This window comes from Cyrtonyx montezumae, unplaced genomic scaffold (genome assembly GCF_038088225.1).
Source record: "Cyrtonyx montezumae isolate F1298 unplaced genomic scaffold, pur_monq_1.0 scaffold_3, whole genome shotgun sequence".
NCBI lineage: Eukaryota > Metazoa > Chordata > Aves > Galliformes > Odontophoridae > Cyrtonyx > Cyrtonyx montezumae.
In genome coordinates, this window is record NW_027072034.1 from 138,175,430 (window position 1) to 138,192,412 (window position 16,983).

At 39.1% G+C, this 16,983-nt stretch overlaps 1 protein-coding gene across 1 annotated transcript in view; it reads right to left on the reverse strand.

Moving 5' to 3' along the window:
* Positions 1 to 568: 568 nt before the first annotated feature.
* The window catches only part of LOC136051483 (ankyrin repeat domain-containing protein 26-like), a 28,398-nt gene continuing 11,983 nt past the window's right edge, over positions 569 to 16,983 (reverse strand). Inside the window, 17 exon segments of the mRNA XM_065740923.1 lie at positions 569 to 805; positions 1,448 to 1,729; positions 2,310 to 2,462; positions 3,150 to 3,154; positions 3,728 to 3,794; positions 4,394 to 4,540; positions 5,627 to 5,810; positions 7,797 to 8,010; positions 8,913 to 9,051; positions 9,258 to 9,291; positions 9,910 to 10,045; positions 10,760 to 10,994; positions 11,154 to 11,163; positions 11,669 to 12,423; positions 14,073 to 14,158; positions 14,895 to 14,997; positions 16,040 to 16,101. Coding sequence (XP_065596995.1) covers positions 569 to 805; positions 1,448 to 1,729; positions 2,310 to 2,462; positions 3,150 to 3,154; positions 3,728 to 3,794; positions 4,394 to 4,540; positions 5,627 to 5,810; positions 7,797 to 8,010; positions 8,913 to 9,051; positions 9,258 to 9,291; positions 9,910 to 10,045; positions 10,760 to 10,994; positions 11,154 to 11,163; positions 11,669 to 12,423; positions 14,073 to 14,158; positions 14,895 to 14,997; positions 16,040 to 16,101 — 2,849 coding nt within the window.

A 16,983-nucleotide genomic window follows, 5' to 3' on the forward strand; every position in this document is an offset into this window, starting at 1 on the left:
CAACTTGTGGCCATTCCCTCTCGTCCTGTCATTATTTATCAGGGAGAAGAGGCCCACCCCTCCTCACCACAACCTCCCTTCAGGAAGTGGTAGAGTGCAATAAGGTCTCCTCTGAGTCTCCTCTTCTCCAGACTAAACAATCCCAGCTCCCTCAGCCCCTCCTCATAAGACTTGTGCTCCAGACCCCTCACCAGTTTTGTTGCCCTTCTCTGAACACGCTCCAGGGCCTCAATGTCCTTCTTGTAGTGAGGGGCCCAAAACTGAACACAGTACTCGAGGTGCGGCCGTACCAGAGCTGAGTACAGGGGGATGATCACCTCCCTGCTCCTGCTGGCTACACTATTTCTAATACAGGCCAGGATGCTTTTGGCCTTCTTGGCCACCTGGGCACATTGCCGGATCATGTTAAGCCGAGCATCAACCAACACCCCCAGGTCCTTTTCCTCTCTACATTCTTCAAGCCATTCTGCCCCAAGCCTACAGCATTGCATGGGGTTATTGTGGCCAAAGTGCAGGACCCGGCACTTGGTCTTATTGAGAACTTATACTCAAAATGCAATAAAGATGTTTATTTCAGCTTATTTCCTAGGCATTTTCTAGCTTTCATTTCTTCCAGGTACTTTTCTTTGTATCTTCCTGCTTCTGCCTTTGTGGATTCTTGTTGAAAAACATTGTCTTGTTGAGTGTTCTTTATTCTGTCCAACTCATATTCGAGACTTTCAATTCTGTGCTTTAGTTGGTTTGTCAGTGAGGCACGATGACTGGCTCTAATTTGTTCTAAATGGTCCTGGAAGGCTGCCTGGACCTGAAGCAGATAACACAATTTCAAGCACTGCAAAGAAAAAGTGAACTATCTTTCCCCCCCAGGGCACAGTTTTACACAGCTGAGGCAACTGTACCTACTCACTACCATCAGGAAATCAAGGCAGAAGCCCAGAACCAACACATTACATAACTGTTTTCATCTAAACAGAGATCTGCTCTTAGCAATATTACTTAGCCTTCTTTTAGAAGCTGCTCTGATATCTCTGTAGGACGGGGCACACAAAAAGGATTCTACAAAGAAATGATGAGAATTGCCCTCCCCACTCTTCCTGCCCCATGGCAACTTCAGTGACTCATTCCCTGAGCATTTTATCCTGTACAGTGACCTGTATCTATGGCCAAACCATCTCTAGGTTGCAATATTCCCGTGCTGATGAGCAGCAATATCAAGATCACCAGTCTGCAATATCCTTTAAGAACTGCAAAACAGAAGTCTGTCACAGGAATGCTATTATGTTGGAAACCTACAGGCACACTGCACACACAAAAGCACGTTCACCCAACAATTTTTCATTCTCCTGTACAGGAAAGACACACGCACAGCACTAAGCATCAAATAAAAAAATGAAAAAAATATATATGCTTAATAAAAATGACAGACAGACTCAAGAAATTCATTTACCTGCAAAAAAACATTGACTTCTTGTAGTTTTTGTCTGACTTCTTGTGCGGCTCGTTCATCTATCTCTTTCTTATACTGTTCTATTTGGATGAGATTCACCGTATTAGTCTCCAAATGATGTCTGAGTTTTGCCACTTCTTCCTTAAGCTGGCGTTTGTTCTTCTCCAGTTTTTCATGGCTCTCATGCAGAGTATACAGCGCTTCTTTCAAACCCTGGTTTTGTGCTTCCAGATGGATGCATTTTTTAGACTCTAACTCCAGCTTCTGAGAAAGTTCAGTAACCTACAGACAGTAATAAAATGAACTCAGAGGGGTGTAAAATTATTCTTTAAAAATTCATAAAGGGGAATACCATCAGGACTGGAACTGTCATCTGCTGACTCAGTACCAAAGCCAAAGGAAAGTCAAGCTCATCTTTTAAAGGAAGAACAGCTTTTAAACTGTTGCCAATAGGATTCCTCGAGTTCCAGCCTTCCTCAGCTCTTCTGCAGCAAGTATTCCATATTCTGCACCAAATTCCAAATACAAATACCAAACTAGCAGAATTTAACTTGTGGGAATAGGCTGAAAGGTGCTAGGGCTGCTCTTCTGCTCAATGGAAATCAATGTCCCCTACTTGCAAAAGAAAATAGTTGTTTGTTTGGGTTTTTTTTTCATGATTCCAGTAACTCTTTTCTTGCACTACAAAGGAAGGAGGCCAGCTGGCAAAGATTTCAATGGCTTCATGAATTATGACGGGGTATCACTGCTAACCTCTTAACCTCTCTGCTACTCACATTCAGAACATAATTTTTCTCTTCTACACCAGAAACGGGGAAAAACTCCCTCGGATTTATAGGTATGAGTTACAGTTTATCTGTACCTTGTTTTTCATCCTGTCCAATCCCTTTTGCAAGCGCAAATTGTCTTCCTCAAGATCACTTGAGTACCGTGTAGTAACTTCAAGTGATGCTTCTGACATAGACTGCTTCTTAAGAGCTTCAGCAAGCTCCTGCTGCAGCTGTCTGACCGTACACTGAAGAAACAGAAGAACAGGAGGAAATGCATGACATATCACTTTACTTCTTTAAACTGTCTAGATTATATAATTCAGTCTTCAGAGTGAATTGAAAGGTAAGAAATTTTGTCTCCACCAGCAGGCACTTGCACACAGTAACCTTTATCACACAAGCACACTGCCATCACGTATTTTTTTTCCCCTAAGAAAACACAAAGAACTCTGCTGCAATGTTTGACTGCAGATGTAACTCCAATGATCAAAGGTGTGACCTTATATTAGACCATTCATTGTGCTTTTCTTTCACTATGCAGGCATAATTAAATCCACATGTGTTCCTGAATCTCCTCTGAAGCTTTAAGAAGATGCTGAATCACATCCTCTTAGAGCCTTCTTACTGAGTTCACTGTGGATTAATACATTCTTTATCTAGGAACTTCAAAAGGAGGGAGGAAGAATATAAAGCAATTCACAAGTTAAGACAACTGACAACTCTCTAAGAGTTATTTCCCTATGTTACCTTTAAAAATAAACAAAAATAAGGCGTCTATCTGACAGAAGAGTAATTTCAGCTCACTACTCAAATCGTTGGGGGACACAAACTTTATTATCAAGGTATCTAAAAACTGAATGTGATCATTTCCTATTCTCTAGAAAGGAAAGAAAGATTAACCAAAATGGTTAAGCCAACTTCTTAATCATTACCCTACCTGGAATCGAGAATACTTTACTTCTAAGAACATTCATAACGTATTCTCCCATTACCTACAGCTGTATAACTGCTCACAATCACAGAATTGCAGGCATTGGAAGGGACAATAAGAGATCATCTGAGTCCAACCCCTTTGCTGAAGAAGGTACAAGGAATTCCTTGCTCCTACCATCCCTGTTATGTTCCAGTCTTTCTCATTTTCTGTAATCTACATGCAGATATGGGAGCAATACTTGTTCCTTGCACATTCAAGACACCAAGAATGCTAGTAATCTGCATGGCAGCACATTTCATATTCATGCGCTCTATCAATTTTCGGGAGGAGATTTACTTAGTTCCTAATAAGTCTTTCTTCTGTCTGGCTAAACAGATTTTTGCAGAATCATAAAGAATGAACACATTTACATAAGTCTACCCATCAGAAAATACGTAAGACTTCAATCAGTGTCTGAAATCAACTTCTTGGAGGATTGGCACATGCCTCAGAACTCCTAAAACACACACATAAATTAATAACTGCATAACACTAACACTTCAATTTTCTATCATCTTAAGAAGTGGTTTTTTGTACAACAAAAATGATTTTTAAACTGATTTTTGTACAACAGATCCTTTTCTCTTTCACTAGTGTCAGATTCCTGAGTGATAAAGGACATGAATAAATAGTCACTTGGGAAATTGTGGTTTAACCTGGCAGGCAGCCAGGCACCACACAGTCATTTGCTCACTCCTCACCACTAAGTGGGATGAGGGAGAGATCTGGAAACAAAATTGAACTCATGGGTTGAGATAAAAATAATCAATACAGGCAAATGATGAAAAAAAATGGAAACAAAAATGTGGTGGTAGTATAATAATAAATTCAAAACCCAAGCAATGGGATCACAAACAGCCTCAACCAAGTTCTTTCCTAGTTAATCCCAAAATATCTGGGTGTTTCACAACTAAAAACCTTAAAAATGATGGTAACAACTACACAATGAAGAACAGCAGATAGCTTAAGAAACTGGGTAAACAGCATCTTATTTTCCAGTGGCTTCCTACTTCCACATGCAATTCAGGTATATATGGGATTGATGCTGCTATCCAGAGTTTTTTAAAGAAAGCAGTAACAAAACCAGGTCATAGTGATAAACTGTAGATAATCCACCAACAGGCACAAAGAGTTATTTTTCTTATGACTTTAGAATGAGCACAGTGAAATATAATCACATGCATTAGAAATGGAACTGCTTACCTCTGAATTTTTTTCCATAGTCTTCCTTGACTGTACTTCCAGATCCTTCTGCCTCTGCAGGTGGCTGTTCAAAATTCCTTCTTGTAGGGCTCTAGCACTCTTTTCCTGAGTGAGCTGCATCTGTATTTCATCACGCTCTTCTTCAGTCTACAGCAATATAATGAAACTTGTGAATCCTGAGCAAAATCACAATTAGCAATACCTTCCTGTTTCATTCTTTGCATTCTTACGTTCTATTAATTCTAATAAGAGCTGTTTATCATAAAATCATAGAACGGCCTGAACATCAATCTTCCATGTTTGCAAATAAACATGTTTAAGCACTGCATGTTAACTGGTTAAGCACTGGAATAGGCTCCTCCGGGAGGTGGTTGAGTCACCATCCCGGAATGTGTTTAAAACCCATCTGGATGTGGTGCTCAGGGACATGATTTAGCAGTGGGTTGTTAGAGTTAGGGTAGTATGGTTTGGTTGCTGTTGGACTTGATGATCTTGGAGGTCTTTTCCAACCTGTTGCAAAAAATTAGCGCTCTAAAGTTTTATACTTAACGAATCACACTCTATAACAAAAGAAAAAGGTAAAACTACCTTTCTTGGAAATGTACAGAGTTTAAGCAGAAACCCAAGTTATCTTTCTAACGTACTATATATACACACTGAAAATAGAGATGTACACTTATATGCTTACAGGCAAAGATCTGCCTGTAAGAACAGCATAAAGCCAACAAGTAACATTTCCAAAAGCACGCTAATTCCATTAACTATATGCTACTGCAAGGACTTAAGCCTACATCTGTAACTCAGTGCTAACATTTAGAAATGCATCAGAACATGTCATTATATTTTCAGTTTACCAAAAGCTAGCAATACTGCTGTACAAATTGAGCTGTATGAGATTCACGAAGACTACTAATGAGGTGAGACCCAGAAGAGGACTGACCAACTGAACAAACAGACCAGGAGGCAAACTAATGCAAACCACACTGCCATTACATTCAGGCAAACTGAAAGAGGTGATGCTAACTATTTATTGCTCCTGCCAGAACAGTGTGGCCACTGAAGATCCCTAAGGACCATTTTCATGTGCTCTTACTATGTTTGTAATATGTCCTCAAAATGTACCAAGATAATTACCTAATGCCTGTTGCACAAACAAGGTACATTTTCAGTGGACATCCCAGAATACAGTATCAATTAGTATCAAGAAACAGAAAAACTGAATGTTTAATATACCTGCTTCAAGAGTTTTCTCAGCGATATTAACTCTGTTTCTAAATTCCTTGCATGCAATTCAAGTTGTTGTTTCTTCTCTGTCTCTCTATAATACTGATCTTCTTTCTTCCTCAGTTGTTCTTTCATTGTTTCATTTTGCATTTCAGCTTTAAGCCTCCTTTCCTCTTCTTGTTTCAAAGAAAATCTGGGATTTGAAAGAGAATATTTGAGGAATTAAAGCACTGACAAAAAAGTAAATATGCCACATTATGAGCTCGCAGAAACAAACTGTAAAAATGCCACATCTTTTCAAATGCAATATTTTTGCTGTAATTCTAAACTTTTAAAATCCAATTTCAACCTATAAGTGGTGGAAGACATCTTGTACGTGAGCTGTACAAGACTGACAAATAAGCCATTAAGTGACGTATAAAATTCATCATGTATTTTCCAGTTTATGTAGGCAGATATGAAGAATGTACACTTCTAAAATTTCTAAAAAAAAACCCCAAAACTTCACATTACAGGTGCACACTTCATTCAAAATTAGCTCACTGTCTCACCAGATCAAAATACCATAAACTTTTAGTATCAAAATAAACTGCTCTTAATGTAGTGATCATCATCTACATAGTGAGAACTCATGGAGACTGCAAGTAGTGCTAACAAAAGAGCACATCACTTAACCTAAGACAGATCCAAAAACTTTTAAGCAAGCCTCCTCTAAGACTGCAACAACTGTTCACCACGTGTAGAGTAACCTTTTTATTTTTATTTTGAAAGAGTAAGGACAGTATTCCAAAAACAGATTTAGAAATGTTAAGCTCAGAATGATTGAAAAGCACAGTTCTAAAAGTCATTGGATCTACATGTAGGAGGAATATCAGCAACTTGATTTTCAATCTGATAAAAAAAGCCTTGGAGAATGTGAGGCTTTATTTTTTTTAATAACTGAAACCATCAGCAGTTTGATTGGTTAAAACTGTTCACTGATGTGGTTAAAACTGTTCACTGCGTGTCCACAGTAAGTAAACAAGAAAGTATGTTCGTATTTGGTAGTTATTTTGAATATTTTTCCAATATCTTTGTCAACAAATAAGAAAGCAACTATGAACATAAAGAGGTGCCCCAAAAAATCCGCTTTACTAAGTCTGGAAAATGAATCTGCTTCATTAGTAGTGACCACTAATAAATAGCTCAAAAGATTGGCTGTAACATTAGGATTTAAATGGCTTATAATTATTGCTTTAATTTCTCAAAAAGTACAGCTTTTACAAATGTATAGCTAATAGTTTTGAGATTTCATATAGAAAAAAAATTAATTCCTTGCAATTTATAGATGTTTGGGAATTTTGAAAAACATTCAGAATCAAATCCAGGCCAAATTAGGAACTGCTCTGTCTTACTCATAATCCCCTTCCAGACACTGGGAGACTTCTGACACACCTCCTCGACTTCTTCTCACAGAGAGAAGTGCTCCATGCTCTGTGATCGGCCTAGAATGCCTCCGCTGCACTCACACGTGCTGATTATGATCTCATGTATGGAGAGTCCAAAAGTTGGACTCGGTGCAGCAAAAAAGACCAACAAGAGCTATCACTCCCCTCAGCTTCTTGACGCTCTGCTCCTCTTAACAGAAGCCAGGATACTCTCGGCCTACAGGGCTGTGAGATCATTCTGGCTTTTGTGGCACTTAAATCTGCCAAAGCCCCCAGGGCCTTCTCAGCAAAGCAGTTCACAAACCCGAGCATTTCCCTGGCTATCCTCACAAGGGATCCCTCCATCCCATGTGCAGGGCTTGGAATTCGTTCTTGATGTATTTTGTATAATGCCTGCTAACCACTCCCCTGAAATAGTGTAAACAGTAATTATAAACCATCTGCATCTAGCAGATGAGGACAAGGGAATGATCTCAAATTTGACCTTCAGTCAAACACACCCACTGAACTGCTTCAATTGGCAGTCTGTGGAGTTGCCACAGTTCCTAATTTTATTTAAAAACGGAAGGTACAAAGACAAAATCTGTGAAGCGCGACTCTTAAAAATACTTGTACTTCCCTATCCATAGAGGTACTTCAGAGATACATGGATGTAGCACTAGGGGACATGGCACGTTGTTGGTGGCTAGACCGTCAGCATCTTCTAAAACGTGATCAGGATAACACACATGATCAAATACAAGATTGCATACTTAAGGCTTTGGATGTCACTTTTGAATTCAACTTCTTGGTGAGCCAACATGGATTTCAAATCTTTAGTCTCTTCTGCTATTAATTGCAACTCCTCTTTTTCATTTTCCAATTTCCAGGCTTTGCTCTGGACAGCTGTATGGTGGTTTTTTTCACGACCTATCATCTGTTCATATTCAAGGAGTATGTTTTGAATTTTCAGCGGCACAGCAGAACCTATATGGAGGAAAAAAATACACGAGATTGCACGTACAATCTATTTAATTCATTGCTGTACTGGGGCTAGGTGGCAAGGTTTTCAGGAAGTCTCTGTAAGACAGACAGAGAAGACCGTGCCAAATACAGACGAGTCCAACAGACCCACTGCAGGACACAGTTTAGCCTATCAGCCAAGCTCATGGTACCTCCAAGAAAGCATGTATTGGAAAGGGCAAAAAATACCACATAGACAGAGAAGGAGGAAAAAAAAAGCGTAAATAATAGCAGTGGTAACGTAAAGGTAAGATGAAGGAGAGAGAGGAAGGAGGATGCACTCCAGGTGTGGAAGCAGATTCCTAATCAACCTGTGGAGAGGACCATAATGGAGCAGGTGTTTTCCTGCAGCCCACACTACAGCCTGTAGAGGGACTTATGCTAGAGCAGGGGAAAAGCATGAAGAGGCTGAAGGAGCAAAATTAAGTGTGTGAAAGTGGTGGGTGGAAGGTGTTTCATTTATTTCTTTTTATCGTTCCCACTACCAAATTTAATTGGCAAACAATGAAATCAATTTTCCCCAAGTGGAGCCTGTTTTGCCCATGACAGCAATTAGTGATGGCCCTGCCTTTATGTCAGTTCTTGAACTTTTTAAATTCTATTTTCACCTCCTGTCCTGCTGAAGAATAGAAGTGAGAGGGCAGGTAATCCATATGTGCATTTTGAATTATTAGAAAAGATTAAGAAAATTAGTGCTGCTTATATTTATATCAAGCTATGTGTATACATGCAAGCATATTTGATTATATATATATTTTTTTTGGCAAAGATATTTTGGGGAGCAATTTGTCATGACTTACTAAGAGGTACCAGCAGGAAAAAAGAGAGGAACTTGTAACAGAAAACAAAGTGATTTAGAAGTTTACCTGCATAAACCGCACTAAGCTGTTCTAACAGCAACATAGCTTTTTTGCAGTTTGAAGTTGTCCACTCAGCATCCCATGTAGTTGTGTCAGAGGACTGTGTTAAATCAAGGTCATCAGTAACAGCCACCTGTGTGCTGACCTACAGACAATACAGTGTGGTAAGTATACAACACTATATTATTGCAGATCATTATAAATGCAAGAACATTCATCCTCTCACTCAGAGATTTGGCTAAAACAGTACAAAGTTGCATACTAGCAGAAATCGTTTGCATCTTGAACTTGATGTAAAAGCTATTACCCTTTAAGTGATTAAAAGCTGATAAAAACGTAATTTTACAGTACCTTTTTCTTCTTGCTCCCTGTTCTTGTTGCACGTCTGGAAAACAGAAAGACACTTCAGTACTGGAATGCTTATACTGCATTACAAACAATAACTGAAATTGCTCTGAAAACTTAGTTTCAGAAGAAAATTAAACTACAGTTTAATAACAAAACTTTTTTACATGTAGTCGAAGGCAAAAAAAAAAAAAGAAACAACAAAAACACCTCTTTATGTGTACTGAATGGCTATGTTTTCTGCATGGTATTAGGAATTATAGAACAGTTCAGGTTGAAAGGGACCTTAAAGGGTCATTAGGCCCACGTGGGGAAAGGGAGCCTAAAGGAGACTATCTTGCACCCAGTCCAACTGTGTCCTGAAGATCTCCAATCACAGGAAATTCTATCATGTCACTGGGAAGACTGTTCCAGGAATTGACTGTTCTCCTTCAAAAACATCTTTTATACCAAGATGATACTTCTCCCAGTGCAGCCTGTACCCACTGTACCTTGTTTTCTCCACATGGCTCACATCCAGCTCGCCAACCACCTGTACCCCCAGGTCTTGTTTGGCATAGAACAATCCCTATGCATTCAGTTTATAAATCTTACCTTTCGTTTTCAGGCCAATTTTTGTAATTATTAAATTATTTATAATATTCCTTATATTTAGTACCTTTCTTCATCTTGAGATGTTTCACTGACAGTGCTATCATCCATTAATCCTTGAATCTTCTGCTTAGCCTTCTTCTTTGAAGACTGCCTTTTCTTCTTCTTTTTCTTCTTCCTTTTTGCATTCAGAACAGATTTACAGCATTGAACAGAAAGAAAAAAAATCACCAATTGCGTACATTACATAAAAAAAGAAACAGTCTAGGAAAAAAAACAACACAACAAAGACAAGACTAAAGATGTCTGCGATAAAACACAGACTTGATTCCCAAGATCTTGGAAAACATTCAAGCTGTAACGCTTCTCTGTCCCAATCAGGGGATGCTCATAGAGCACAGATTTTCCTCAAGAAGACACAGATAAAAAAATCCTGCCTAGAGTTATGCAAAAGCATCTGTGTCTTCTTCAAACTTTTTAGACCTGTTTGGTAATATTATCTTTCCCTTTTTCCTGACAAAGGGGATCTGAGTTTAATGAAAACAAGTACACGAGGAACACTAGCATCTCCTAGAAAAGGGAGAAAATAAATTAAGTTTCTGCTTTTCTGTTCTGAGTGGCTATTTATTAGGAAAATAGCTTCTTCTCAATCTCCAGCTAAGATTCTGAAGACCCCATTAGTGTCTGTTTTAAGGAAGAAATTCACAAGATCTCTATCTCCTCCAGTGAAATAAAATTGAACGTCCAATGTGCACTCAGTTCTTAGAAAAACATATTTTTAAAAGCTTGAGAATCATGGGACAACTCGGCATAGCTTTCACTGAGGAAAGTGATTCAAACACAAGACCAGAAAAACCCTGAAGCTAGAACCCCTAAATATTACAAATAAAAATTACAGATTATTTTATTAGTTTACCTTTTTAGTGGCATTTCTGTTAATTTTAATCTCTCTTCAGATGAAGAATTCTCTGTGTGCATTTCTTCTTCTATCGTTCTTTCACTCTCAGTTTTTTCTTCATTCTTCCTTAGAGCAAACTTTTCTTTCACTGGTTGACTGGTAATATCGCCTGCTGGTGTACTGAATTTATCAAGATCTTGTTTCTCCATTGTTTGCTTTTTGAAATGTTTCTGCTTCCCTTCTTCCTTCTCAACCTACGAAGAGAAAGTTAAGCTTCATGTATTTTTTTGTTCCTAAAGGCGATAAAAACTGTATGTAAGACCAAAGAATCTAAGGCTGACTTCTGAAATAATGAAAAATAAAACAAAAAACAAAAAATTGCTCCACAAAATGTATGAAGTCATTGAAAATACTCTGATTTCACTCATGATTTAAAGTATCACAAAAAAACACAGCCCTTAGGACAGAAACAATAAGTCATGACTGATGGATAAGGAATTAGATGGACTACACACCATTACTTGTAGAAACACAAAATAAAGAGCGCATGTATGACGGAGCACTTCCTTAATGACGAGGAAAAAGAAACCCCAAACTCACAAGCAGAAAGTTTCACAGCAATCAGGAGTTTTAGTGAAAGGCAATGAAGGCACACCATGCACAAATCACAGCAAACGAAGAGATTAGTCAAGACCCTGTTCAGAAGCTATTTTCATTCCTTGACTGAGAATCAAAATTGGTGTACTTGTATGCATTTCTTTTTACAGCAATGAGGTGATCACTACTTACACTGGAACTGACTGCCACCTATTGTTAAACTGAAACACTACATTTTGTTTTCCCCACAACGTAAATAGAAGGTTTTGAGAAAAGTACCACTCTAGTCTCTAGTTTTTTATTTCCATTCCTCCCATTTCCTTGATTTCACTAAGGCAGTCTCTGGAAATCCTTGTCAAATTTCCTCTCTCTTATCAAACCAAGTGTACTTTCATCATTTGTGGAAATCCGTCTTATTTTAGGGGGAATATTAGAAATGCCATCCAAAATATTTGTTTCTAGACAATGTCTCGGGGAATATTCAGGACTTACCTCTACATTCCTACTAATCCCATTCTCATTCTCTTCCATTTCCTCTCCTTTTGCTAGAGGTACTTCTGTATTATCTGTGCACTTAGCACAGTCTTCTTCGTCTGCACTCCAGATATTGTCCATGTTTGCATTTAAATTACTGTGATCAGGAAGGACGGCACAATTTGAAATGACAATTTCCAATTTGGGTTCTTCTAGGTCTGCGTTAAGTTTTGTATCTCCAAATTCACCTTTACTTCCTAACTTATTACTTGATTCTGTCACCCAAGATGAAACACAAAAATTCTCCAGTTCTTCCTTAAAGTCATCTTCTGCCACTTCTGCCGCAAGGGACGTAGATTTTTCAGATTCGTCAATTTCACCAAAACGCTGCTTCAGCTCTGCTGTAACCTTTTTAAAAATTGCTTTCAATTCCATTTTCTCATTTTCAACCCACATTCTTTCATATCTTTCTTCCCACGATTTTAGCTTGTCAGCACTGTGGGATTCCTTGTTTTTTGTTAGGGCTTCCTGAGGAGAAATTTCTGCTCTGTCAGTCTGCTTTTCATGTGCTGTCCTTTCTACCAAGTTGGTAGTTTCTAAAATGCATTTAACCTTAAATAAGCAGATAGAGACAGACAAATTACCAAGAAAAAGGAAATTACGGTTAAGCCAAGTGATGATGTTGCAGACTTATGCGATCATGCAACAAAAATAAAAACACTACCTTATTTATTTATTTATTTTAAGAAGGAAATAGAAGGATGTAGTTTAGAAACAATGGTTTTTCTTCGTTTAGATTTCTCTGATCACAAGGTTTGCTTTTACCAGTTATAGAGAGAAGGCAGGCTAAAAGGACTTTATGTTTTAGTACACTACTTAAGAAAACAAAACAACAACAACAAAAAAACCCGACCAAACAGAAACCAACAAAACTATCAACAACAATGTAGAACACAACTGCCTTAAATTCCCCATCCTCCATCACTTTCTACTATCTGGCACTCTACAACACCCTGCGAGCTGTGTTAACACAGTGTGAGTGATTAACAAGCTTTTTACTACCCACCACAAGGAGAACTGGCTACATTACAATCATTTGTGCTCCCCGGAGTCAGAATTATTAAATTCCATTCCAAGCTTCCAAGAAAAATATTTACTAGGAAAACCTGTTGGTTCCTGCCCTCAGCCCAAAAATCAAAAAGCAAAACATCTACCAAAGCTGTACCATGCCTCAAACCCACCAACTGCATCCTCTCTGCAGTCTCCTCGTAGCTCTGACTTCACACTCTATTCCTCAATGGTGCTGACTGCTCATATCACGTGTCACAGTCCCTGCAACATGCTCCTTGGTTTGTGTTCCCTTCAGAATTAGGCCTGCAGCCTTGGTGTCCCAAGGGGCCAAGACCATTGATCTTCTCACACTGGTTATACAGGCCCTTTTCTCCCTCCACATCCTAACTCTGCAAAAATCTTTCACAATGGAGAGGAGCATCTCAGTCAGCCAACGCTTGTACCAGCCATTCTGCTCCCAGGCTCCACTCTTTTTGCACGTCTACTACCTTCTTTCAGTACTTAAGTTCTGTTCTCTACCTCTTGAAATTCACATCCCTCTTCCACGGTGCCTGGGCATGTGGTTGAAAATACTTGCTCCACTGTCCCTTGAGGTATTACAGAAGACTCTAGACACTCACTGGAGATCCCTACCCCGTCCTGTCCTGTATGCCCAATACAAACGGAATGCCTGCTTTATATTCCTCCATAATGGCCTCCAAAAATTATTTTCAAACACTTTTTAACTTGATCACACAAGGCTACCTTTTGCAGAAGCAGAGAAAGCATTGACAGATCATCATATTTCAGGTTTTTGCTTGATCTTTCTCTTACAAAGAGGAAAATATGGCATATTTTATCAAAGAAACAATCAGATAATAGAAAAATCTTGCTCCCAATTGAATACATATTTTGGATAGGAAAAAAAAAAATCACAACTGCACTGTTTCTCAGCTCTGCACACAAAGAAAAACACTGCAGTGTTTAAGCAAACCAGCTGGAAACATATCAGGACGATGTCAAGTATCCATCGCAGCAGCAAGCATTTTACACAACTCTAAGAAGATAGTATCTAACTTCAGATGATAAAATCCTCATGTACAAGACTCTCTTTTCAGAACTATTTACTGAGAGGTAAGCTTTCTTTTACCTAAATGCATAACACAGTTCACTAATTCAGACTATAACTCATAATATCTGTTTTCACATACCTGCTCCCCACAGCTTTCAATGGCATCCTTGACAATCTCTTCTTCAGATGATGATGGCGCATGAAAGACAGAATCGGAGCACTCATCTACAGTGAAGAAATCACATTTTTGTAATGAACATGACTTATTACAACTTACTACAACAACAAAAAAACATCAAGATTTGATTTTAGTTCACTTGGTGGTCAAGTAACACAGATGTACCATAGAAAGATCACCATAATCACCTCTTCCCCCTTTCCATACTGATTTCAAACTTAACTTAGCTGAATCATATGAAGCAGACTTTCAAGACAATTGAAAAGCTGATTTAGAGCTCCCAGAAGCTTGCAAAGATCTGGTTCCAGCCTACTAAGCTAAAATTGGATTAGCCTTTTCAGTTATGTCGTTGTACCCATATTATAAGCTGGACTGCCAAATCATTTTTAAAAAGAGACAAGTTTTATTCCGACAACAAAACTTTCCTGCTCTCTCATGCTCAATCAGGATGGTCATAAGGTAAATGCCACAAGCTGCAGGCAGAAACCCTCAGCAACAAAACCTGAATTTATCCTCAAGTTTAACTCAACCAGACACCACTCTTACCACGTTGAGCAGCAAATTAAAGCAAAAAAAAAACATACATGTCCAGACAACACACACAACACACGCGAGAACTTCCAGGCCAGCAAGAGCAGTGTTAACTGGTGTTAATTAACAAGAGCCCAGCATTTCTTCACTGCTAAAGCACACACCCAGAACACAACAGGGCTCCTATGGAAAACACTAGAAAAAGTTCACTTGTCTATAAACACAGACAAATCCAATCTATGAGAAAGTTACCATTGTTGTGCTCCCCTGAATTATTCAGCAAGCACGCTCCATGTTCATCTGCAGCTGGGAGCAACACACCAGGTGATACTTTTCTCAGGCTTTCGGAATCCGACTGTACAATGTAAAACACATGCATGAGAATTGGTACAAACTTGTTTTTTCTGTAATGTAATTTAATCTTCAATCTTTAATTTAATCTTTGTATCAAAGGTTTTTGTATCTCTAATAAAAGGGAAAAAACATCCTCACGTCTCATCTGAACTATTCTCTCATGTTGATCAAGCTTGGCAAACCAGACAGCCACAAAAGAAATTAACATGGGAAATCAAGATGTTGATAATAAACAAGGAGCTTATGCTCGAGGGGCTTGTACCCCACAGTGGTGAGAGAATGCACCAATCACTCCATTGCAAAAAGAAAACAAGTGTGATTTGTGTTGATTAAAGGCTATTAAAGGCTAACAAGGCAAAGCTAACAGAGATTAAGGCTACCTTGAAAATCTTAGTCTTGTATTTTTAAGAAAGGGGTAGGGGATGAGTTTGTTTTTCCTCACAAAAAAGCAAAAACAACAACAAGAAAAGAACAACCAAGAGGAGGGCTAGCTACAGACCCTGCTCACTTTTGTCTTGTTACTTATCTCAGACAGAACGGATAAAAACAGCCAACACACTCGGTATTTGTTGAACACTTTTGAAAAATGGATTAAGTGTATCTACAAAAGATAGAAGTTCTATACAGAAAAATCTAAATGTCTGTGCTGCTCACTCGGGAGACAACCATTTAATTCCAACTGCATTGGCAGAATAGAGCTGGACAGTGAGAAAAACAATCCTCACACAAGCTCCCCTGAGCAGCTAACAAGTTTTTATGTGCAGTAAACCATGCTGTATCAACATCATGCTAGAAAACCAACTCCAAAGCCAGTAGCTAGGAGGCCCACGTAAGCAGTTTGACCTAACTTTGTCCCACCACTAACTGAACACACAATCTACCGTGTAAGAACTTCAAAGACCCCCAGTTACAGACATAGAGCAGCAACAACACGAGGTAAACAAGCCTCATCAGGGGCAGGGCTCAATTCAAAGGGAAGCTCTCAAGTAGCTCTCATCTGACTCTCCCCTACACTGAGGAGATACACATTTCACAGGAAGTACCTCAGAATCCAAGGGAGACTCAGACTCTTGCTCTTTTTCTGCTCCTACTGCTGGCAGGGCACCTACAAAGGATGGACAAAGAGAGACATTGAGAGTTCACTGCACCCCACTTTTATCACCCATCAGTCAAACCCAGGATCTGAAAGAAGAGTAACGGTTCTACAGCAGAGGACAAACCAACCAAGAAATGAGTTATATTCATGGGTATCTTCACACGCAGTCACATCACAGTGTTCCTCTACTCCTCTTATCTCTTTTCCAACAAAAGATGCCTGAGGATGACAGCTGATATGGCCATATTCCTCACATTTGGATAATGTTCAGGAAAACACTCCAGCATGCTGCAGTCTCAGCATACACAGAGCTCGAGTCATCTTCCCTCTAGCCTACCTCCAGCATTTGGCATTTATGATCACTTCCCGGTGTACAGGACATGCCATACAAGCATCATGCAAAAAACTGTCACACTAAGAGGAAGCTGCCACCACACACAGCTCCTTGTTAAATGCTATCAAGCAAGTCCTCCCCTGACTAAGATTCCAAGAAGGTAGATACTTAAGGACTGCCATTTAAAAATGGAGTAGGAGCTCACCGTTCCAGTACTTAGCCCACACAACTGCAAGCATTTTTCAGTTTAGCAATTACCAGTCTAGTCTCTTCTCTGCCAGCAGAGCATAATGTTGAGTGTCACTACCAAACTCCTGGCCAGAACAGACCACCTTCATTTCTCTGTTTTAAGCTACATCTTTATGTTAAATAAACTCAGGATTCATTCACACAGAAATGCATGGAACATTTGCAGGAAAGAGGCAGAGAGTAGTGATGGTCTCCACTCTGGGAAACTATAATTGTTAATTCCAGCCCGGGTGCTGACTACTTATCGTTTGCCAAATGCTTGCTTAGGGGAAAATGCGCAAAGACAGAAGAGCACGTACCTCGAGTGC